Genomic DNA, 23,488 nt, shown 5'->3' with positions numbered 1-23,488 from the left:
TGTTGTTCAGCATCTTAGCTGTGGAGGGCAGTGTCACTGGCCCTCATATGTGGGATCCGAACCGGGGCCCTCTAGCATCCCAAGCCAGTTCTTAAGCATCGCGCCACTTGGCCGGCCCGAGACACAGTCATTTTGAAGAGCACTTGGAAAACATAAAAAGCCTTAAAAATCTCCATGCCCTCTGACCCAGAAATTCTGCTGCTGGGTAACTGAGACAATCAAGGGATGTCTGTGCGTTCATTCATGAAGGACCCTGGGAGCTTGCAGTGGGTCCTGGTCCTGGCCTTGGAGAATCCGCAGGGAGAAAACAGACACAGTCGTTGCTCATGCACCTGATATTCTGGTGGCTTAAAAAGGGGGCACTCCAGATAAGTAAGGAAAATGCAGAGTTTGTTGGGTGGAGACAGTGGAGAAAAATAAAGCAGGTGGGGGATGGGGGATATTGGTGAGAGTTTGCAAAGTAGAATCAACCTAGTTCAGTATCATACAGAATATTATGCAGCCCTAAAAATGCTATTAGGAGAGAGTGTTTTGTGACATAAAAATGCTGCAATGTTAAGTGGCAAAAACCAGAATGCATACGTAGTATTTTTCAGACCATTTACCACTACATTAAGTTACCTTGTTTACTTGTTTCCTTCCTTGTTTATTGTTACCTTTGTTTATTGTTGCCTTTACCTAGAATGTAAGCTACTTGTTCCCTGCTGTATTGGTAGGGCTTAGCATAGTGCCTGGCACATAGTAGGTGCTCAGCAAATAGTTGATGAGTGAGTGCATTGACCAAGGCTCAGAGGAGCAGGGCAGCACTGCGGGGGGCAGAGGCTTGGGGGCAGCCAAAGTATGAGTTTCATCAGGGAGGGGCAGCTCTGTCTTTTTTGACTGGGAATTCTCAGGTCTCAGAGGGACTGGGGCTTTTGAACGATATTAACAGTAAGAATTTGGCTACTATAAACAATGAGAACATTTCTGGGTCCTTGGAGCACAGACGATAGGAAAACAAAACAGGGATTAGAGTAGATACATTGTATTCACATATCCGCACAGGACTTCGTAGTTCACAAGCAAGGCACTGCCACATTCAGGGTAGGCCATACACATGCCCATCCGATAGACGAGGGAACTGAAGTCAAGGCTGTGGAGAGAGTTAGGGGCAGAGTCATCTAAGGCCCCAGGTCCAGGTCATCTTCCTTGAATCTGTGGCCACGCAAAGCAACCCACAGGCTTTCATTTGTTCATTACGTTGGGAGAATTTTGTTTTGTTTTGTTTTCAGCAAAAGTTTTCCTAAGTCAGCCACCTGCTTCCGTCTGTCCCTGGGGCTGCTGACCTTGCCCAGGCTACACGGTCAGGAAGGAAGGGACTCAACTGGGCCTGGTAGACAGACAAGGGAGTGCATGCCTGTACGGGAAGGGGATCAAGCTTGGACCCTATGGCGTCAATACTCTTGGGAACATAGAACTGTCTGAGCTGATGCCTTTGTGTTGGCCCTCCCCCTGACTTGGGATGCTGTTCTATATCCAACAATTTCTCTCAACAAATATCCCCACTGGGACAGAGCCAATATTGGGACCTGCTGCAAGACTGACAAGAGCGATACTCCCCCGGGCTTGGGTCCAGAGACAAAGTGGGAAGTGGAGTGGAGGTGAAGACTGGTGGGTCAGGGCCCCCCTTAGACCAGCTGAGCCAAAGGCCCCAAGCCCCAGCGTCCTGGCTTGCTGTATAGGCTCTGGCCTTCCTCTGCTGTTGGCCTGGCTTACTCCCTCTCTGAGCCTCAGTTTCCTCATCTGTGAAGTAGCCTTTGGTGATGTTGCTCAGAGGGCTGCGTGAGAATCGGGGGAGGAAGGAGCCTCAAGCTTTCTGCTGTTCACTCTGCAGGCCTGACCTACTCCTCCTATGGTCGCTTGGTTGCTCACCTGTAGCAGCTCCCATCCCACTGGGCTGTTTCAGTTCCTCTCGGCCCATCTGTGGGACTACAAGAGCTTCATGCCATGGACGAAGACTCCTATGGCATGAACAGGCCAGGCCTCAACCTCGGCCCAGCCCAAAGGCCTCCCTTGTCTGCTCCCCGGTGCCTGAACATCATCCCCTACACACATTGAATCATCACCCCTGAACTCAGTCTGTATGGGCTGTTTAAATGCAAGTGACCCAAGGTGACCACCACTAGGTGCTTAACTCAGGCTGAGGTTCTTTGACATCCCTGGGGACTTCTGACCTGTACCCCATGGTTCAGTACCTGGTGTGCAAATGCTGTGGGACCCCCATGCTCGGGGGCACAGCTCAGGAAATGCGGCACCCCAGATCTTCAGCCCAAGAACCCATGGTCTGCTGGGGGTCTGGGTGGCAGAGCCTGAGAGTCCAGCTCCAGCCCGACCAAAGCTCAAACCATGGACCTAAACCACCTCTGGGTCCCCAACTATCCCTCCCGGGGAAGCAGTGACCCTTCTGGGGACAGGCTGCTTGGGGCCAGGGAACGGGCAGGGCTGTGGAATCAGATATGACTTTTGGCAGGTACCCACCACCTCCTCTGTGAAATTGGGTGAAGCCTGCAGGTCACTTGAGCAGCAGGCCCTTAGCAGGTGATAGCTGACTGTCTTCGGTGACCAAGTGGCCATGTCTTTCCTGCCCACAGATCCTGAACATGGAAGATGACCAGAACTGGTACAAGGCTGAGCTCCGGGGCGCCGAGGGATTTATTCCCAAGAATTATATCCGTGTCAAGCCTCATCCGTGAGTGGCCATCACCCCAGCCCTGTGACCTCAAGGCAACACGCCCTCATCCTCCTGCCCCTGCAGCCGAATGTCCCCACCCGGCCTCACCAGGCTGAGCTGTGCTGCCTGGTATATCTCTTAGACATGGGGTCTCCTCACTCCCAGCCTCCGTCCATCTGTCTGAGGCCCCTGGTCTTTACCAGGGGACAGAGATATGAGGACTTGCCCTAAGTGGTAGCAGAGTCAGGGCTAGCCCAGCCCATGATACTGAGGACTGGAGCACCAGAGAATGTCCAGGAGAGCCCTGGAGAAGAGGGCCCCCGGCTCTGAGCTGGCTTGGCCACTGGCTGGTTTGTGGCCTCGGGCAGGTCCCTGCTCTCTCTTTCTCAGGTTCCTTATCTGTAGCAAAAGGAGGCTGAGGCTCTAATCTGTGGCGAGTTCTGGAGCTTTCAGAGGCCCACTCAGCCCTGTATGAGGGTGAGGAGTGACGGGGCCAAACAGAGGGGTGGAAAGGTGGACAGGAAGCAGGCTCTGTGAGGCCTGCCTTTGGGGTAGGAGGAGGAGCTAGACATGGGCCAAGCAGAATCTGGGATCAGAGTAGGGTGGGAGTTATGTGTGGGACCCAGGTGTCCTGGGGCCTGGGATCTGCTGGCCCAGGGAAGTCACCAGTCAGGCTCTGAGAAGGTGGCATCCAATGCTGAGACCGAGAATGGCCCAGCCCCAGAACAGGCCTAAGTGGCCAAGAATCTATGGAAAGTCAACTGGATATGCTTGAAATGATGGCAGAGGTAACTTCAAGATATAACTGCTAACTTGGTCATTGACCAAACACTAGTCACAGCCCCAGGGGCCTGGCCTGGGTGGTGCTGGAGACACATGATGAGATGCTGGTGTCAGAGCAGCCCTGTCCTGCCCTATGGGAGACACAGGACACAAAGAAAGTGCAACATGGGAAGGTAGTCAACATTGAGGTAATTAACCAAGGAAGGCTTCTCAGAAGAGGTGGCAATTAGTGAGGCTTTGAAGGACGTGTAGGAGTTAGGTGAGTGGAAAAAAAGAAAAACATTCCTGGGAGAAGGGACAGGGGAAGTAATGAGAGAGACACCATGGCAGGAGGGCCTCAAATGCCAAGCCCAACGTGGTGGGGAGCCATGGTGGCGTTTGAGCAGGGGAAGGACTCAGATGTGGAGGCAGGTGACAAGGCCAGGCAGGCTGGAGGGGGCAGACTGGGAGCCATGATGTATGTGTGGCTATGGGGTTGAAAGGCAGGGAGGTACAGAGCCAAGGTGAGGTCTGAGGGTATTTTCTCTTTATCTGTCTTTGAGTTATTTCCAAAGCTGCCACCACCTCCAGCTTCTTGTGCTGAGCAAAGTTTCACCCCACCCAGGTCCCCAGCCATTTTGTCTGGGCTCCAGGTAACCCCAGCCTCCCCCACAGAGGTTGCAGCCTCTAGCTGACATCTTAGGCTGCAGGCCCCAAAGTGTCCCTTGAGCAGGTATCCGCCCCTCCGGCCTTACGTCTTTCTGTTAGTAAAGGGAGAGAATGAGGGGAGACAGAGATGGTAAGAACCCAGCCCAGGGCCACAAGCCAGGGCCAGGTGCCGCAGGCATCTATAGGCCAACAGAGGAGAGGCAGAAGTCATCACTGTGGGCTGGCCGGTCAGTGAGAGGCTTCCAGGTGGATGCAATGGCCTGGCCAAGGCTAGAAGCCTGGAAAGCCCATAGATGCTGAGAAACCCTGAGCAGAGGGGGAGAAAAGCAGACAAAAGTTTTGTGGTGCTGGACCAGGCCTGTTGGGGCAATGCCATTGGTTGAGGCAAGACTCCATCAGGGCCATTGAGGACTATGGAAGGTTCCAGTCTCCCATGACCCTGGGGTTCCTGGGATCAGCTCTGGATGCTTATGTCTGGGACAGAGCAGGAATGGAGGTCAGGCCCCCCACCAACCTGCCCAGGGCCATGTCCAGGTGCGTCCTTTTCTAACCTCAACACTTGTCCTGGCCCCCAAAAAGCAGTGGGGAAACTCCAGCTCAGTGTCTGACTCAGCCCATCAGGCAACAGGGAATGGAGTAGGAGTAGGGCTGGGGTCCCAGAAAGCCTTGTGCCTACTACACCAGACACACTCTCTCCCTGAGCACCCACTTTCACCCCCACCTGCCCAGGGAGACCCTGGGGGAGGCATGAGGCAGACCAGGTACTCTCCAAGCAGGGTCCATGGAAGCACCTGACCCAGCTACATGTCCAGTAGGGATCAAGGAGGACTGTCCAGAGGAAGGGCACGGTCCACTGGGCCTGGAAGTTAGAGTAGGAGTTTGTCAGGGAGGGCAGCAGGCAGCCCTAGTGGAAAGATGTGTGGGAGGGCTGTGTACCTCTCATTGCAGCAGTAGCAGGAAACACTGCACACAACGGTGCTCTCATTGTCCTGAGGGCCCTGCGAGCTGGGTACTGTCATCGCCATCTCACAGACAAGGAGACAGAGGCACAGAGAGGTCCAGTGGCTTGTCTGGGCTCACATGTCTGGCAAGAGGCAGAGTGGGATTTGTAGCTGGATGCTGTGGGCCCCGAGCTGTGCCTACCAGGAGGGGCAGTAGGGGAGCCTGTAAGAGCAGGTAGGCTTGGGGGAGAGTCTGAGGCCATGGGCTTGCCGTGCAACCTTTTAGGGCAGGGGTCTGCAAACTGTGGCTTGTGAGCCACGTGCGGCTCTTTGGGTACATACATGTGGCTCTGAAGTAAAATTGAAAATGTAAATAAAACTATCATAGTTGCATTTATAAGATTTTTAAAGGATATTATTCACATAATGGTGATTTCATTTGTTTTATGGCTCTTGAATAATTTTTAAATTGTTGTGAGGGACAGGATTGGCTCTTCCATCTCAAAAGTTTGCCGATCTCTGTTTTAGGGGATCTTTGACCTTTTCTGTGCCTCAGTTTCCACATCGGTAAAATGGGGGACTAAGCAAGGAGGCCTCCAGTGGAATGACTCTGGTAGTGGAGAGAGCTGGCTTCTGGGACAGCAGGAAGCATTTGCTTCTCAGGAATCCTGGCCTTGAAGCCACTGGAAGACTGGCCCTGCCTCCCCCTGGTGGGGGCAGGGCTGGCTTTCTTGGAGGGTGCGGTTGCGACACCCTTTGAGGATGACAGCCACCCACACATTGCCGCCTCCTGTGGGGTTTTGTGGGTTCTTCAGAGACAGCCAGGCCCTCAGGAAACGCCCACTTGGGGCCTCACTGGGCCCCTGCTCCTGTAGCACAGCCTTGCACCTGTGTCCTGCTGGGGATTCCCGGCAGAAGGGCTCCCCTGAGCCCCGGGCCTCCACATCCCAGCTCAGCTTCTGGCCTGGAGGCCTCCGTCCAGGATTTCCAAACTCCAGAGACCCAGGCCAAGCTCTCCAGATGGCCTCCTCGATCCCCCACATTCAACAGGGACCACCTCCCTTCCCAGGGACACCCACCATGACATGGGTCCAGGGTCCTCACCAGTTTGGGGACAGCAGTTGGCTGGGACCTCACTTCTAGGGGTGTGGGCTCTCCAGAAGCAGTGCCTGAGACACGATGTGAGGACAATGACTTTACTTCAGAGTGGGAAGCAGGCAGGAAAGGAGCCAATAGGAGATGTTGGTGACACAGCTTAGTAAAGCAAGAGAGACAGCATGGGCACTCCACAGTGTTCCATCGGGGGGCAAGGAGCTGACTGTGTACCCACCTGCTCCCTTATCCAGGGGCTCAGCACACAGGCCAAATGTGTTAGTCACCAGAAAAAGCCCTTGGGCAGAATCCCCAGTGTTTGCATTCACAGGGGGTCGTGTGGGGCATGAGTGGGAAGTGGGGAGATGAGATACCACCAGCGTCTGCTGCTGCAACTGATGCCCTCTGCTCTCAGCCTGAGGGCTCGTCAACATCCTGAGTGAACAGGAAAAGTCCCACCTCACATCTTCCCCCTCAGCCAAACTCAGACTCAGGAAGCATTCACCGAAAGAGGGAACAACGTTACAGGGAATGGAGGCCCCAGACCCTGCCTTTGGTCAGCCATGGTCCCATCATGAGGCATTGGCTGCTCTGGGCCTAGTTTCTCCATTTGAACAACAGCCCAGTGTTTTAGATAGCTGCAAAGCCAGCCAGAGACCACCCAGGCCCTCTGAGTGTGGTCAAGGCCTACATATGTGGAGTGGGAGGGCTGCCTGGAGCCACACAGCAAGATGGGCAGGGCTGGAAGATAAGCTGGATCCCAGCCTTTCACTCCCAGGCCCTGGGGGTGGTGGGGACCTTGCAAGTTTCTAAGCATTTACCATTACCAAGCACCTTCTGTATACCTGGTTCTGTTTGGTCAGCAGGAAAAGGGACTTGTACCTGTGAGAAAAAGTCTAGGTGGTCTCAGTCTGTGCACCTGTGAAATGGGTACCAGAAGAGATCTTTCCTCACTAGGTCAAAGCTGCTGTTGTTTTTGTCATCCATATTCATATTTTTTCACTTTTAAGAATGAAAAAGCTCAGCTGAGTTTGGCTGGGTGAAGGTTCACTGAGGTTTGATATTGCTGTTTTCCTAATGGTATGTGTTTGCCTGGCATAGTGGGAAAGGATTGGTTTCAGGAGAAAAAATGCTGGGATTGCCGGCCACAGCATGTGGCTTTGGGCTCATTGCTTCTCTTCTCTGTGCCTCCGGTTCCTCATCTGTAAAATGGGTGCAACCATATCTTTTGAGCGTTGGGACTGCTGTGAGGATCAGCGATGTTGAGCGCCTGGGCATGGGAAGGGGGTAGTCTGGCCTCCCTGCTGCCTTCACCTGCCCCCTCTCTCTGCAGGTGGTACTCGGGCAGGATTTCCCGGCAGCTGGCTGAAGAGATCCTGATGAAGCGGAACCACCTGGGAGCCTTCCTCATCCGGGAGAGTGAGAGCTCCCCAGGGGAGTTCTCCATCTCTGTGAAGTGAGTTTTGATCCATGGGAGGGTGTAGGGGCGGGTGGACAGGGAGGTGGCATCTGAGCTGAGACTCTAAGCATGGGACAGACTCACAGATTGAGGTGGCAGGAATAGCATTCCTGGAGAGGAGCAGCCCAAGCAAATGCCTGGAAACAGGTGATGGACAGTATGGGGGTTGGGGAAGGACATGCACCCCAGGGTGTGGCCCAGATCAGGGAGGATGTGCTTGGAAATCAAGCTCGGGCTGACTGTAAGACCTCAAGTGCCACGCTGGGAGGGTCTGGACATTGTCCTGTGACCGGCCATCAAAGATTCATCATCAGGGGAGGAAGAAGGATATTGGCAGCTGATGCGATGGGAGCAACTGGGACAGGGAGAGCACCGAGGCTCTAGGGCAGGTGTCTATGATGTACTCTGGGCAGGGTCCCACTATATGGTGACATAGTTGAGAGGATGGACCCTGGGACTAGGCTGCTTAGGTTCAGATTCTGGCTCTGCCACTTCACGGCTGTGTGACCCTGGGCAAGTCACTTAACCTCTCTATGCCTGTTTCCTTACATGTAAAATGGGTTATTGCAAGGAATAAATGAATCAACATATTTAGAACAATTAGAATAGTGCCTGGCATTGAGGCAGCATGACTGTGATGTGAGCGTCTAGCTTTGTGACAAAACAGCTCCTCAGGCATGGTGTGGCAGCCTCTGGGCAGTGCAGAACCTAGTCTCAAAGGCCACGCAGGGGCAGTGAAGGAATCCAGGCTGAAAAGTAGAGGTAGGAACAGAAGTGGGGGCAAGGGGGTCAGGCCCCTGACAGGTCTGTGTCCTTCCTACTCCCAGTGCCTGTGTGGGGAGGGGGGAAAATCCCCCTTTCCCCTCCTAGTTCTTCTGGCTGGGCAAATAATTAAAATGACATGAGACAGATTAACAGGAGAAAATAATCAAATTTAATGACATATGTACATACAGGGGTTCCATAAGAACATGAGACCCAAGGAGAGGTTGCGCAGTTAAGGCTCATATGCCATCTTGAGCTAAAGGGAAAGGAAGGTTGTGATTTGGGACTTCAAAGGGGAGGAAGGTCATTCGCATGGAGAAGGAAGCATAAATGTTTGGTGCATAAATGTTTGCTGGGCCATCTTTAACAAGGGGACACAGAGAGGGCTTTGGTCAAAGGGCCCTGCTGGGTTCCCCCCTACCACACCCAGTTCATATTAAAGTATGTAAGTTCGTATATAAGTATTTATGATGATAGCTCTCTTCCTGGAGCAGATTCTCTATCTTAATTCTATTTTAGGCAGGGTTTTTTTGGGGGGGAGCTGGGGGAGGCGGGCGGATATCAAATGTTCTCCCTGAGTCTTTTATTTCTTAAACATAACCAGCTTAAAATAATCAATATCCCAAAGAGGCAACTTTTAGAGTGGCAATCTTTGTTCCCATTCACCTGGACCAGTAGGATCTAGATGCATAAATTCAAGGATTATTCACTGAGCTACATGCCATGTGCACGGCTATTCTAGAGACTGGGGAGATGACAATGAGAAAGCCAAAGCTGCTGCTCTCACGGGTTTATGTCTTAGTAGGGGAGAGACCTAGTGGACAGGAAAAGAATGAACACAGCAGGAGCCAAGGCGCTCAGGGATTGCCTCTCTGAGAAGGTAGCATTGGGGCAAAGACCTGAACCTGGAGGTGGGAACTGCACAGGTCCCCAGGAAGGAGGACCTGGGAAGAGAGACTTCCAGGCAGAGGGGCCAGCCAATGCAAAAGCCCTGACGTGGGAATGTGCTTGGGGTGCCCTGGAACAGAGGAAGCAAGGGAAACGGGTTGGGGGGTACAGTCAAAGAGATGGGCCTGACAGATCTTGAAAAGGAGGTCGGGTTTATCTCAGCACAATAGGGAGCCATGGAGGGTCTTGGGCAGGAAGAGATGTAATTAGCTTCCATTTTCCAGCCAATCCTTCTGGCTGCTGTGAGGAAGAAGGACAGTTGGGAGTAAGCAGGAGCACTGGGAGGCCAGTGAGGAGCCAGGTAGGAGGTGATGGCATCTGGGACTATGGTGGGGGCTGAGGGGATGAAAAGTGGCTGGGTCAGGGAAGTGGCACAGATTTGTGAAGTGGAAACCACCAGCAATACCAACTGTTAGGGGTGCTAAGGGCACCGGGCACAGAGTCTACATGGATGAGGTGCTCACTGTGCCAGCTTTTACTGTCCTGAGGAGCAGTATTGGGGTGGCAAAGCTGCCTGCTGGGAGGAAGGGATGAGTGGAGGGCCCTGGAGCTTAGCAGCATGGCCTCTGAAAGGCAGTGGCTGCTCACCATGTTTTGTGGCTCCAACCTGGATGTCCATTTGCCTAGCACTGGGTTGGCTCATGCCAATGACTCGATGATTTTCTGAAGGATGAGTGAACATGGGACTACTTTGATGGTCAATGCAGGGGCTGGGTGTGAGGGGCACTGGGGTCACAAGAATTCTAGTGAAGCAGAGAAAGACAGACTCAGACAGGGAGGGTTCATTGCGTCCTTGGCAGTTCCAAACAGGCTAGACCAGGGATCGGCAAACTTGTGAGACAGAAGAGCCAATCCAGTTTCTCACAACCATTTAAGAATTATTCGAGAGCCATAAAACAAATGAAGTCACCATTATGTGAATAATATACTTTAAAAATTTATAAATGAAACTATGATAGTTTTATTTTCATTTTTAATTTTACTTCAGAGCCACATGTACGTACCCAAACAACTGCATGTGGCTCGTGAGCCGCAGTTTGCCGACCCCTGGGATAGCCCATAATGACCCATGCGTGGGCTCCTGTTTGCAGCAGTGCCACTCAGAGTGATGTCTTCCAGGATCCCTAGGGGCCCTGCGGTGAGCTCTGTGACTTCTGCTGCTGTCCATTTCCATACAGAGCCCACGGTGGTGTGTGATCCACACACTGGAACCCTGCAAGGTGGAGCTCTCCCCATTAGGGCCTGGAGGCACCCATGTGAGGGGATCACTAATGGTCAGGAAGTCTGCTCGCCTTGGTCCCCTCCAAGCTATGTAACCAGCTTTCTTCACTTCTCTGTTCCCCTGGGAAAAGCCTGGTTATCCTGAGGGACAGGAACGGCTCGTACCCTCTTTGAGCCTCTATTTCCCCATCTTAAAAATGGGAGCTCTGTCAATGTGTGGGAGGATGTGAGGGTACTGTGCATTCTTAGCCCTGACTCCCTCCTAGGATGGTTTGGTATCTGGAGTGCCTCTGGCTCACCTCCCCACCTCCACAGCCCAGCCCCCACTTCCTACCCGGTTCCCTGTAAAAGCAGGAAATGGAAGTTTTTCCATGCACTGGCTATCCAGGGACCCCGTCATCTCCTGGGAATGGCGCCCGCCAGGCGGGCTGGTCTGGCTTTGAATGACTCCTGGAATAAACTCCAAAGCCCAAGGTCACCTAGCAAAGCAGGGACACAGGGGAATCACTGGGATGGCTTCTGGAGCCTGAGCTGAGGGGAGGTGGTGGCCCTCCCAACCCCCCACCTGACCTACCCTCCTCTGCTAACAAATTACAGTGCCTGAAGTTCTGCCATTAGTGCCTCCTGCACTGCCCTCTTCTGGCATCTCTCAGTAAATGCAGCCCAGTCTGTGCATGTGTACAGGTTCAGACCCCAACATCTCAATCTACTTTGTGTGTGTGAACCAAAGGCAGCACAGGGACAGGAGTCAAACCCAAGGAGTGTGGTGGGATGTCCATGAAAAATGAATGAATAAGGGAAAGTCAATGACAACAGACATATTCCACACAGTGAAGGAGGTTACATCTGAGCTGGGCCCTGAAGCATGAATAGGAGTTTGATGCACCAAGAAGGCAGAGGGTATGCCAGGCACACGGAATTGCATGTGCAAATACCCAGATGTAGGCCAGTGAGGGGTGGGTTTGAATAGCAACAAATTTTACTGGGAGGGCAGATGGACAGTACTAAGGTGCAGTTCTTTTTTTTTTTTTTTTAGCTGAGCCATTCTGCCACCTGTTGGCAGTTCAGCGGCAGCTCAGCTTGGGCTGGGAATCAAACCAGCGACTCTGTTGCTCAGAGTTCGCACTCGAGCGAACTCTTAACCAACTGAGCTACTCGGCCGGCCCTTAGGGAGCAGTTTTGAGCAGTACCAATATTGTCCTAGGAAGGGGTGTGGGAGCGTCCCTCAGAGAAATCCTGGCCAAGACCCCCAAGGTCAAAACCAGCAGGAGCTTCCTGGGCCCCGCTGGCTGTGGTCTGTGCACAGCACCAACAGGTGGTGTCCTCTACCCTTGGTTTCTTTCCAGCTGGGTCAGGGCTCCTGGCTCCTGCCCTCACTCCTGGTCCATTGCCACTCATAGGGGCCTTTCGATGGCCTTTGGAGAACCACCAGGCAGGGATCAAAGTAGGAAACTGAGACTCGGAGGAAGTATGTGGCTAGGAGTATGGGCTATTGAGCAAGAATCTCAACTCTGATACCTATTAGTTATATAATCCTGGGCAAGTTACCTTCTGAACTGCAGTTTTCTCATCTGTAAAATGAACATCCATGTAAAGTGCTTAGTAGGAGGCCTAGCACATAGTAAGTACTTAAGAAATGCCAGTTATAACAATTGTCATTATGTTAACCCTCCAAGAGCCGCAGTGCTTCCTAACCCTGCCTCATGAATCCAAGGCTATTAAAGAAGGAGCAATGGCATGGGGAGATGGGGACGAGTTCTCCCCCTGGCTTTGCTCTGGACCTGCTCTGGCAGGTCCCGCTCTCTCTCAACTGTAATGTCCTCATCTATAACATGGAGACAGTGACCTGTGGCCATCCAGAAAAGTGATGGCTGTGCAGACTCATGAGTGAGAGCATTTCCACCCTCACTGGCTTGGTCTTGGGGACTCACCCTACTACGCGTGGCATCTCCTGCGTGCTCATACCAAGCCCCATAAAGCTGTCAGAAGTGGGGTTTATGGACGTCATGGAGCAACAGTGGTTGCTATGGCTAGCTGCCTTTTATGAGTTTACAAAGGGAGTCCTTTCTCTGTCTCTAGGAGCACATCTGAGCTGGTGGCCAGCAGGCTAGGGGCCAAGGCTGAGGTGCAATGCTTGGACTGTGTAGCTTTTGCCCCACACTTCAATCCAAGCTGCTGTGGGCTCCTCTGTTGTAAAGGACAGTTTGTTCCCAAGTGAGGCAGTCTGCATTCTTTCCGGCTAGAGGTGCCCTGGAATCAATGCACATGTGTTTGCTCTGCTTCTTTGGTCACTGAGCACCTACTATGTGCCAGGCTCTGTCCCAGGTGCTTGGGATACAGCCATGAACAAAATAGGACAAAGCTTCCTGTCCTTTAGGCTTTCAGGTTCTACTGGGTGACAGACAATTACATGGTTAGCAAATTATATAAAACATTGGAAGATGATAAAGGCTCTTGGGAAAATAAAGCAGGAAAGAAGTGGGGGAGGGCACAATTTTATGCAGGAAGAAGTTATCCCAACAAACCCAGTTTTCAGGTAAGAAAACTGAAACTCAGAGAGGTGCAGTAACTTGCCCAAGGTCACACAGCAAGGAATAGAACTGGTGTCCACTGAGCCCCTGTGCCCTGACAGACCTGGTCTACTCTTCCATCCACCTTCCCTGAACCCAAAGACCCAGCAGGAGTCTGTCTCTACTGGCCCCCTCCCAAGGTCAGTTTGATTCTCTTTCATGTCTGCTACAATAGGAGTACCACCCTGTCCCTTTATCGTAGAAGGGAAAACTGAGGCTAGAGAGAAGGGCCATGCCTAATGAAGACCACCCAGTGGGAAGTTAGCACTCAGGCCTCTGCCCAGGGCTGCCCACAGACCCTGGCTGGGGTTGTCATGGGGCTCTTTACCTTACCCCAGCTTTGTTTATCCTCTCTGGGCTGCCACTGTCACCTTTGCTGCCACAGCCACCAGGCCAGAAAAACCTGCCGGGCAGGACTGACTGCTGCTAGCATCGGGCCTGACCTGATCCTTGGGACTTTCCCAACAGCCCAGGGGATGAGCCCAGTCCCTCATCTCCACCCCACCCCCCACCCCATAGGTGGGTGTGGGGGTCACACACAGAGACAAATGCAGCCATGGCTGCTCAGAGAGGGACGCACACATAGTCACTCACACAAAGCAGGGTGAGAGACACTCCTATGCCCAGGCACAATGAAGACAGGCAGCTGGCACATGCAGGCCAGGACATACACCTCAGGCACTGCCCGCTGTCATGGACCATCTTCATGTACTCCCTCTTCTGGCCATGCCCGGGCTCAGACACCCTTCCTCCCCCAGCTCAGGAGGGCTCACCCAGCAGGGCTGTCTGCACTCAAGCCATCCCTCCCAGTTCAGGGGTCATCTAGACTCAGACTCAGTTCTCCCTACGTACCCTGCAGCCCCTATGTGCCCTGTAGCTCCCCTGGGTCTGGAGGTGGGGGTCAAGATCTGGAGAGTCCCCAGAGGACAACCCTTGGACTAAGTGGTTCTCAGACACCTCAAAGCTTTACCCAGGACTTGAAGGATGGCTAAGGCCAAGAACAGGCAGAAAAAAGGGAAAAAGTGTTCCTGATGAAAGAGTATCAGGTGAGGGTCTGGGGAGTCTGGGAGACAGGCTGGCTGGGAGAGAGAGGCTGGCCCAATTACTGAGTCCTCGGGGTCCTCAACTGGACATGGCCCTGCCTGGCCTCAGACAGGTGTGGTTACGGATTAGGCCAGGGGCTGTCCCAGCAGCAGGGGCCACACCCAGGACACACACAGCAAGCAGCAGCATTACCAGCATGGCTGCCCCTGGCTATGAGCAGGCCTCTCTACTCTCCCAGCCTTGTTCTTTTCACTATTGAACAGGAAGCTTGGACCAGGTGGGAGAAGGGACAAGAAGTGTACACGCATAGGCGCAGGGCTAGAACATGCAAGCTCCCAGGTTTGAAAATTCTGGAATTCTCAGGTTGGAAGATTCTAAATTCCTGGTCTCTTGACTCTTTCCCACATCTCATCTCCTGTTCTCTACTCCCTGACCCTCCTATAAGATCAGGGAATGCTTTGTTCTGGATAACTTTCTAGGTAACCGAGGATAACCTTCAAACGCCAAAAGTTCAAAGTTGTAGCCATTTGGGGTTGAGATCTTTTTCAAACCTACCACACCCTATCTTCCCCCTTACCAAGAGGAAAGGCGCCACCCATACCCCAGGCTCCTCCTTGGGACCAGCACCAAGTCCGGGCCTTCAGCTTCTGCACCAGATGGCCCAGATATGGAGTCACTGGGGTCCCTATTTCCTGGCTTCTCACCTGCCTGGCCATTGGTCTCCTCACTCTGCTGCTTGGTGTGACACTCCACCCATGCACCACAGCCAAATCCAGGGGCCAGGGAACTCTGTGCTCCCAGGTCCAGGGCACTAGGAAGTCACTGAGCTCAGAGGCTGCCTCAAATGAAGGCCCCTGGGAGCTGCAGGCCAGACAGTAGGAGGCACTATCTGCTTGCCCACCCTCTTTCCCATCCCAGTAACATGGACACGTGTCCCACAGCCGACAACATCAATGGCTTAGTGACCTGGGAACAGTGCTTGCTGATGGCACATGAGGGTACAAGGATCATTGCTCCACCCGGTCACAGAGCCTCAGGCATTTTCTGGCCTCAGTTCTTATAGAGGGAACTGAGAGCTAGACACATCTGGAGAGAACATAGGGCCTGTTTCAGGGTCTGGACAGCTGGAGGGCTGGAATCACAGCTCAGAGTTGACAGAAGAGGGTTTTAAGAACAAAGCACCCCCATGAGCACTTCAGCCTTGGGCTGTGACACTCCATTTCCTCAGTACAGCCTCTCCCAGCTGGGCTAGATCTTCAGGGCTTAGTCCTGCCTCCCTGCTTTCTTGGTGTCTAGTGTGCACTGTTATGAGCAGTGGGTTATAAGAAGTGGTATAAGGGCTAAGAAACCCACAGAGCCCTGACTCTGACAAGGTGCTGGAAGCAGCTCTCAGAGGTTGGGCCATTTTACCTGGGCCTTGAAGTATGAGTAGGAGTTTACCTTAAACAACTCTTTATCTTTAATCTTAAACTTTTAACAAAGCAGCACAGGAGCCCCAGGGCTGACAGGTAGAGGAAGTGAGCAGCAGGCAGGGATGGGACAGAGAGAGCAGCAGCCTGGACAGCTGGGGGCACAGACACCGCACTCCTGTTCAGGTCCTAGGAGAACTTGGACTGTGGGCCTGCAGGAACTCAGGCTATGGGCAAACCCTGGCTTATAAACACACCGTGTCCAAAATTGTTCAACAACATTTAAATTTAGAACCCAGATGTTTTTTCTTTTTACTATCAAGTTTCCAGACCAGTGTTTGGTTTTCATTTAGTCCCAAACAAAATGAGAACACAGCCTGTGGCTCAGGAGGCCAAGGGGTGATCTCTCTCCCAGTGGCTATCCTCTGCCCCCCACATACGCACCTGGCATGCCCACAGGTCCCCAGGCTTTCCCTGCTGTCAGCCCCACCAGCCACCTGTTCAGGACGCCCTCCCATGGACAGGTTCCTAAACTGGATTCTTGCCGGTGGAGAATTAGTGCTGTTCTGGGTTCTCCTGAGGATGCCAGCCTGTCCAGGTGGGTGCTGCTTTTGCGGCCCTATTGGTGGCACCTGAACAGCTGGAGTTCCAGGCCTTCCTCACTTGTGGGGAGTGCATCAGTGCCCCCCATTGGGCAGGTGAGGACATGGAGGCTCAGAATGGTGAGCTGGGGTGTCAGGTAGGCTGACTGCAGAACTGGAAAGGGTAGTTATGATTTGGCCAGGCAGAGAGAACAAGAGAGGGAGGGCCTCCTGGGGATCACAGCCTAGGTAACAACACGGCAGAGTAGGACTGGACTTGGAATTACAAATCTGGGGTATTATCAATATTACATACAATTGGAATCAGCATTATTGTTATACGATGATAACCAATCACAGAGCATTTGGCATGCAGGAGCTCAGGTATGACCCCAGTTCTGGCCTTTGTTTCTGTGTGACTCTCGGCAGCTCATGGCTGCACTCAGGACCTCAGTTTCCCCCTGTACGAAGGGCCCAGTGTGCTCCTCCTGGCCTGCATGGTGGGCCCGGCCACCCCTGCAACAGGGAGGAGAATCACGATGGTTTGTGCTGCCCATTGTCCTATCCCACACCAGCACCACCTCTGGCCTCAATCCTGCATGGCCTGTCCTGGCATGGGATACGCCACATGTGGGAAGGCACCAGGCAGGTCTCTCTGCTCAGTCCCAGCCAGAGTAGGCTCCACCCTGCTGGCCAGTTTGGGAGAGGCAGGCTGTCTCCTCAGCTGGGCTGGAAGGCATGTGAGAGGATTTGGCGGCTATGGGCTGGAAAGCTAGGCAAAGGCTGGGAGATGAGAAAGGGGCTCACTGATTGCATCAGAGAGTATATGAAGGAAATGAGGCCAGGCATGTAATCAGAGTCAGATCTTGAAGGAATGCTCCTGAAGGCAATGGGGAGCCATAGAAGGTTCTTGAGGTGGGTGTGGACATAAGTGGGAAGGACATGAAGCATCCAACACGCCTAAGCTCCTTTCACACTGGCAGGCTTTTGTCTGAGTCAGGATGCTGTTAGGACTCACTCCTCAAAGTACTGCAAGGGCTGGGAGGGGCCAGGAGAGAGAGAAGAATGTCCAGGTTGAGGGGATGTTGGAGAGAGGAGATGCTATCTGATTTAATGTTGCCAGTAAACCATAGTCAGCATTTTCTGAGCACTTACCTGGGGCCGGGGAGGGGGGTGTTATTATCAGGAAACTGAGGTCTGGAGATGTTAAGTGATTTGCCTGGTCCAGGGCCCACACCCTTAAATCCCATACTCCTCTGCCAGGGGCTACTAACTAGGTCTTACACAAAGCCAGGTCAGTGAGGCCTGGGACTCCCCTCCCCCACTTGCACCTTCTCCTGACTGCAGGTGTCACCAGGAAAGGGAAAGGCCTGGTTCCCAGTGGTGGTGAGAAGGGAGGACCCAGGGCTGTGCTGGGCTGGGAGCGGTTCCTGGCCACTGTGGGCCTGTCTGAGGTGACCATGGGCCCTCTCCCATAGCTACGGGGACCAGGTGCAGCACTTCAAGGTGCTGCGTGAGGCCTCGGGGAAGTACTTCCTGTGGGAGGAGAAGTTCAACTCTATCAATGAGCTGGTCGACTTCTATCGCACCACCACAATCGCCAAGAAGCGGCAGGTCTTCCTGAGGGATGAGGAGCCCCTGCTCAAGGTAGGTGAGCAGAGGCCAGGATGCCAGCCCAGCCCAGTGTGAGCCTCTCTGTGCCTCCTGCCACCTGCAGGGGCGATGGCACCTGGCAGGGCCAGGCAGGGGCCTGGTCTCCTTTCCTTCCCCAGCAGCCCCATGTCGGAGGAGGAGGGCTCCAGCTCAGGTTGTAAAGTTCTATTCTGGTGGCACTGCAGTGAGATAAGCAAGGGTGGGAAAGGCGAAGAGGGAAAGAAAAGGAATAGAATGAAAATTCAATGGGGCAAACCGTGTCTGACTTGTCCTCAGCAGTGCGTGGCATACAGTAGGTGCTCAATAAATTAGTGAATGAAGGTACTGACACCTACTGAGCCTGTTGTGTGCCATGCACTGAATAGGGCTCTGCACTGGGAGCTTCATCGTCCCCATTGTATAGGTGAGGAAACTGAGGCTCAGAGAGTGATGTGACTCATCCAAGGCCACCTACCAGGGAGGCTCAGTCCTGGTTTCTGCTCCTGGGGAGCTGGCTTGTGTGGGGTGTGGGGCAGTGTGAGCATTTGTGGGTGAGGTTCTGGCTGGACACGGTGTGTGTTAGGGAAAGGGGGAGGTCTTGCCACCCCTCGTCTTCACAATAACAGCAATTTGCCAGCCAGCCCTTTCATCAAGGGGCCCGGAGGACCAGCTCTCATTCTCATTAGGAGGATGACGACACCAGCCAATGGGGTTATTAGCCCCAACATGCTATTTTCCTTGGAAGGTGGGTGTTGGCAAGGTCTGGGGCTGGAGGTCAGCCCAGTTGAATTTGGGCTTTGCAGAGGGTATAGGGAGCAGGGCCATGGCCAGGGCCTGGGGAAGGACTGATGGACTGGTGCAGAGAAACTCCAGTCCTGCCCTGTTCCTAGACTCCCACTGCCTCACCATGTGTGACCTTAGGGCCAGTTCATCCCTCACTGGGCCTCAGTTTCCTCTCTGTCCAATAGGATGAGCTATGGGATCTGATATGCCAGGAGAGTTGAGCAGTGCCTCAGTAGACCCCCGTAGTGCACCCTTTATCCCACCAGGACAATTCGCCTCCTCAGCCTGACCCTGGGGGCCAGGTCAGCTGGGAGCTCTCCTGTAGGGCTCTGTCTCCCAGGCCTCCATCTCTTACCCTTGCTGCCCAGGCCAGTGCTGACGTTGAAGAGTGTGAGGGAGCCAGGATGGAGCTGAGGGAGGGTAGGGGAGCTGCCTGAGGGCTCCCTCACACTCACTGCCTCTCACTTTGGCCCAGCCCTGGGGTCACACACCCTGTGGGGTGACTCCAGAGCTGGCTTAGTCTCCTGGGACCCATGCTGCCTCCTCCTTCACGGGCAAAGAACCACTAATTACAGCCTGTCCACTGATCCTATCACCCACCCTGGATAAGATTCTGAAGGCTCAGAGCAGAGATCCTGGTGGGGCAGGCAGAGCCAGGGTGCTGAGCGTAATTGTCATGGCGCCAGGCTGACATGCCTACAGAGAGCTCTCATCCAGCTGCCATTCTCAGTTGGGGAAACTGAGTCCCACAAAGGGCAGGAACTTACTTACCCATGGTCACTTTGGGGCACAGATAAGACTGAAACCCAGACCTAAGAGCTGGGAGCAGCTCAAAGTGACATCCTCTCTCTCAAAGCCTGGCGAAAGGCAACAGAGTAAACTGTGCTCTTAGTCACACAGCACTTCACAGTTTATAAGGCCCTGTGATTCCTGTGGTTCCAGGTCCTTGAGTCAAAAGTTATCATGGCTGCTGCAGAACCAGGGAAATGAGACCCCAAAAGGGACAGGGACCTAACCAAAGTCTCTCACTGAGGACCCAGACCCAGGCTACCAGGACAGTCATGGTGTTCTATGTAGACACGATATCAGTGCGGTAGACATGCAGTGGGGTGGGCAGCAGGAGGCCATGGGATGGTGCTCATCCATCTGGCCTTGGAGGCAGAAGCAAGTTCAACCTCAACTCTGCCTCGAACATCCTGCCTTCCCCAACCTGCAGAAAATCACTTCTGTTGTTGGGGCCTCCTGAAGGGACCCCACTAACCACTTCCTTTCCTCGCAGCCACCCCGGGCCTGCTTCGCCCAGGCCCAGTTTGACTTCTTGGCCCAGGATCCCTCACAGCTCAGCTTACGCCGTGGTGACATCGTCGAGGTACTGGAGTGCCTGGACCCCCACTGGTGGCGAGGCCGCCTCTGTGGGCGTACTGGCTTCTTCCCGCGGAGCTACGTCCAGCCGGTGCAGCTCTGACCAGAGTGGGGCCTAGGGGGCAGAGTCAGCAGACCATCTGTCCACTGGATACTGAGGTCCAGAGAGAAGTCACTGACATCCCCCTTCCCTGGCTTCCACCGGGCTCAGCTGGGGCCTTGGACGGGACCGTGAGCCTCCTAATGCCGGGCCCAGGCCCTGCCCACTGCTCCACATGAACTGGGACGACCCCACCTGCCCACAACCACCATGATGTTCAGTGCCTACCAGGCAAGGTAAACTCCTGGGGTGTCACACCAGCCTCTTTCTATTGGTCACCAGATTTGTTATGTCATAAGGTGGGCTGGCAGAGGCCCTGCCCACTCCAACCAGCAGTGACCCCATCCTCATCAAGGTTCTACCCATTGGAGGCTCAGCCCAGGGAATCATGAGCTTCGTGGGTGGGTTTACCTTGAGTTGACCACCCCCTGGGCCTGCCTGCCCCTCCCTCAAATGGACTCTCCAGGTGATCTGGATATTGGGGAAGTGATTTAGGTGTAAGGGACCAGCAAGAACACTGCACACCTATTGACCTGGACTCATTAGACAGACTCCAGGTGGAGACTGACTTCTTGGCAACCCCACAATGACTTCAGGCTCCGCTTGGGCATCCAACACATCCCTACCCAACTACAGACACTTTGGGGAGGGACTGGTGGCCCTGAGACTGTGAGGAAGGGGCTGCAGTGTTGAATGAAATGGATGGAGGCAGCTGCTCCTCTTGCAATAGATAAGCTTGAGGGACAGGCCCTGGATGCAGCCCTGGGAAGATCGGCTGCCTGGCTCTTGTTTGTTCAGGCCTGGGTTCTGCCCAGACCCTGGGGAACTTGTGGGAGCTACAGGCCAAGTGGTACATTGGGGCCACAGCTGGAATCTGAGGCCCAGCAGCATTCAGAATGGGGCGGGCAGTCTGGGTAGGGACCCAGGTTGAGAGAAGACAGGGTGTACACCTGGCACGGGGGTTCTAAGCAACACCTACACAGAGGCTGGGCACCTTTGGGAGCAGGAAGAATGAGGGGAACTCAGAAAGGGCTTTGAATGCCAGGCGGGAGGCTGTGTGTGTGTGTGTGGGGGGAGCGGTTAGTGAGCAGGGATGGAGGGTGAGGAGGCACCTGTGACACTGGGAGCAGGTAGGATGGGGGGAGGAGCCCAGGGAGGGGGTTGCAGGCTCAATATGGGGAGGGCTCTCCCTCTACCCAGGGCAGACCTGAGACCATTCAGCCTCAAGCTCTGGCAGGTTGTATTGCTCCGTACCTAGACCCACATACTCAAAATAAAAACAGTAATCAAATGTAAGGATGTCCATCAGAAATCTAATTTTCTTTCCAATGATGACTACCATTTTTGAAGTATCACATTCTTTCCTCCCTAATTTTTCAGGGCACTGACCCGCCTAGTAGCCGGGAGGGGTGTCACCCTTCTGTGGACCTCGGTGTCCTCGTTAGGGAAAGGGGTTGGACCTGAGGGCTCTGAGGGCTCCTGCCTTCCTGCACGGGGGCAGCATCAGGCGAAGTAGGCATAGAAGAAGATATTGAAGCACATGAGGAGAATGGCATTAAAGCCACAGACACGGGCCCAGAAAGCATGTTTCTGTGCTGCTTGGATGTCGCCTGGAGGGGTGGGAGAAGGAGACAGATGATGGTCATATGGCTATAGCTAGCTCCCAACCCCCCAAGCCCTTGCCCTTGAAGATGTGAATAGGAGGGAGTGCCTAGTGTCACATGTGTACCTGTTTTGGCTCCCGGGGTCAGGTCCTGAGCCAGAGTCCACCAGGTAAGATTCTGGGTCTGCAGGGAATGGGTAGGAATAGGGGTGTTGCCAGGTGGGGGGGGGTGGACCCACACAGGATCAGGGGTCAGTGATGAAAGAGGGCAGTTGAGTTCAAAAAGGGCCAGGGGCTGGGGCAGGCAGGGTTAGGGGTCAAGAACTAGAAAATTCTTGAGTCAGAGATGGTAAGGGGTCAAAATGGGACCTGAGTCAGAAATTGTTAAGGGTCCGGCGTCAGGGGTCAGGGCAGGCTCACCTGAGCACTCTGGGGCGGTGGTGTCAGCAGGCTCCCAGCCACCACCACAGCACCACTGAGTGTGAAGAGGGCAACAGCAAAGTGCAGGTAGTGAAAGTTGCTCAGGATGGCAGGCCGCGTGTCTGCGTGGCCGCAAGGCAGGACTGGGTTCAAGAATTCCAGGACCAGCCTCATGGCCCCCACCGCCAGCCCTGCCATCAGGCCCCAGAAGGCTCCCTGGGGAGGAGGAGGCAGGGCAGTGGGAGGCCGCTGGAGGAAGGTCAAGGTTCCCCCAGACACACACGGGTGGCAGGGGAACATTCAAACAAGCTGCAGCCCACCCTGGGAGGGGACTGAGACCGGCCCACACACCCTGTCCCCACCCAGGCCTCCTCCCCACCCACCTGCTCATTGGCACGCTGCCAGAAGATGCCCAGGACGAAGACAGCAGTCACTGGGGGTGCCAGGGAGCTGGTCACCGACTGCATGTAGATGAAGAGCTGCCCGCTGTTGGAGCCCTGCAGGACGGGGATCCAGGCCACACTCACGCCAATGAGCACCACGATGACCAGCCTGTGGGCCGGCAGCGGGCGTGTTCATCCCTCGACACCCTTCTCCTACCCTTCCCCACGTTCCCCTGCTCACTAAGTCTTGCTCTCCATCTGTCCCTTGCTGCCCCAGCCCCAGCCTCCTCCTTAGCCCAAGGTCCACTCTTCCAGGGACATGGTCAGTCCCACCTGATCCAAACCCTTCCGTGGCTCCTGGCCACCTGCAGGGACAGCCCCCGATTCAGCCTGTCTGATCTTCAGAGAGGTCCCCATGGCCCCCCAGAGTCTCCCTCCCACTTGTGTTCAATGTGCATGTATATTTGGATGTTTGCTTTCTTATTGTCTGTCTCCCCCTCCCAGCTGAAAGCACCAGGAGGGCGGAAGGCTCAGCTCTTTAGTTCACTGCTGCATCTCCTGGCACACAGTAGGTACTCAATAAACATTTGGTGACTGTGTGAATGAGCTGCTGACTTCACATTCAGGCCAGGCTGACCTCTTGGCAGTGCCTTCAATACAACATGCTCTCTCACACTAGGGGGTCTATGACCTCTAGCTGGCCCATTCTCTGCCCCCTACAGCCCTTGAGTGTTGACTCATCCATCACAGGATGACCTCTGTCCAAAGAATGCAAGGTGTGGAGCCAGGCATTCTGAGTTTGGATTAGGACCTGGACCCCTCAGACACAAAGCCTGAGACCTCAACCAGCCAGCGTGAACCCCTTCCCCTCCCTACCCTGTATGGATGCCTTTCAGCTCCTGCCTGCCTGTCTCCCCTCTTGGTGCGGGCCTCTCCACTGCAAGAACATGTTTCACTTGTTCATCCAACAAACTAGTCACTAAGAGCCCACCTGAGTACAGGGCACTGTTCTAGGAGCCCAGACTTGGTGATGA

General features: G+C 54.1%; 2 protein-coding genes across 5 annotated transcripts in view; one reads left to right on the top strand and one right to left on the bottom strand.

Annotated features, from left to right (window-relative positions):
• The window catches only part of GRAP (GRB2 related adaptor protein), a 26,250-nt gene extending 3,731 nt beyond the window's left edge, over positions 1–22,519 (top strand). Inside the window, exons 2-6 of one of the 2 annotated variants that reach the window (XR_002125556.1) lie at positions 2,631–2,728; positions 7,508–7,630; positions 17,650–17,818; positions 19,866–20,284; positions 22,438–22,519. Coding sequence is in view for 1 of the 2 variants with exons in the window: in XM_019656714.1 (XP_019512259.1) it covers positions 2,631–2,728; positions 7,508–7,630; positions 17,650–17,818; positions 19,866–20,051 (576 nt within the window). In the remaining variant the exon portion in view is untranslated. Of the gene's footprint in view, positions 1–2,630; positions 2,729–7,507; positions 7,631–17,649; positions 17,819–19,865; positions 21,345–22,437 lie in introns of those variants that run through there. The other variant, XM_019656714.1, reaches the window with a different exon arrangement.
• Positions 21,342–23,488, bottom strand: part of SLC5A10 (solute carrier family 5 member 10) — a 56,793-nt gene continuing 54,646 nt past the window's right edge. For all 3 annotated transcript variants that reach the window (XM_019656710.1, XM_019656713.1, XM_019656712.1), the window contains 4 exons: positions 22,455–22,623; positions 22,072–22,287; positions 21,778–21,835; positions 21,342–21,658 (listed from right to left, as the gene is read on the bottom strand). In XM_019656710.1, coding sequence (XP_019512255.1) covers positions 21,552–21,658; positions 21,778–21,835; positions 22,072–22,287; positions 22,455–22,623 — 550 coding nt within the window. In that variant the 3' untranslated portion in view covers positions 21,342–21,551. The remainder of the gene's footprint in view (positions 21,659–21,777; positions 21,836–22,071; positions 22,288–22,454; positions 22,624–23,488) is intronic.

The sequence above is a fragment of the Hipposideros armiger genome, unplaced genomic scaffold, assembly GCF_001890085.2.
Source record: "Hipposideros armiger isolate ML-2016 unplaced genomic scaffold, ASM189008v1 scaffold_264, whole genome shotgun sequence".
NCBI lineage: Eukaryota > Metazoa > Chordata > Mammalia > Chiroptera > Hipposideridae > Hipposideros > Hipposideros armiger.
Note: the sequence above shows the minus strand (reverse complement) of the source record. Positions and strands in the feature narration are given on the sequence as shown.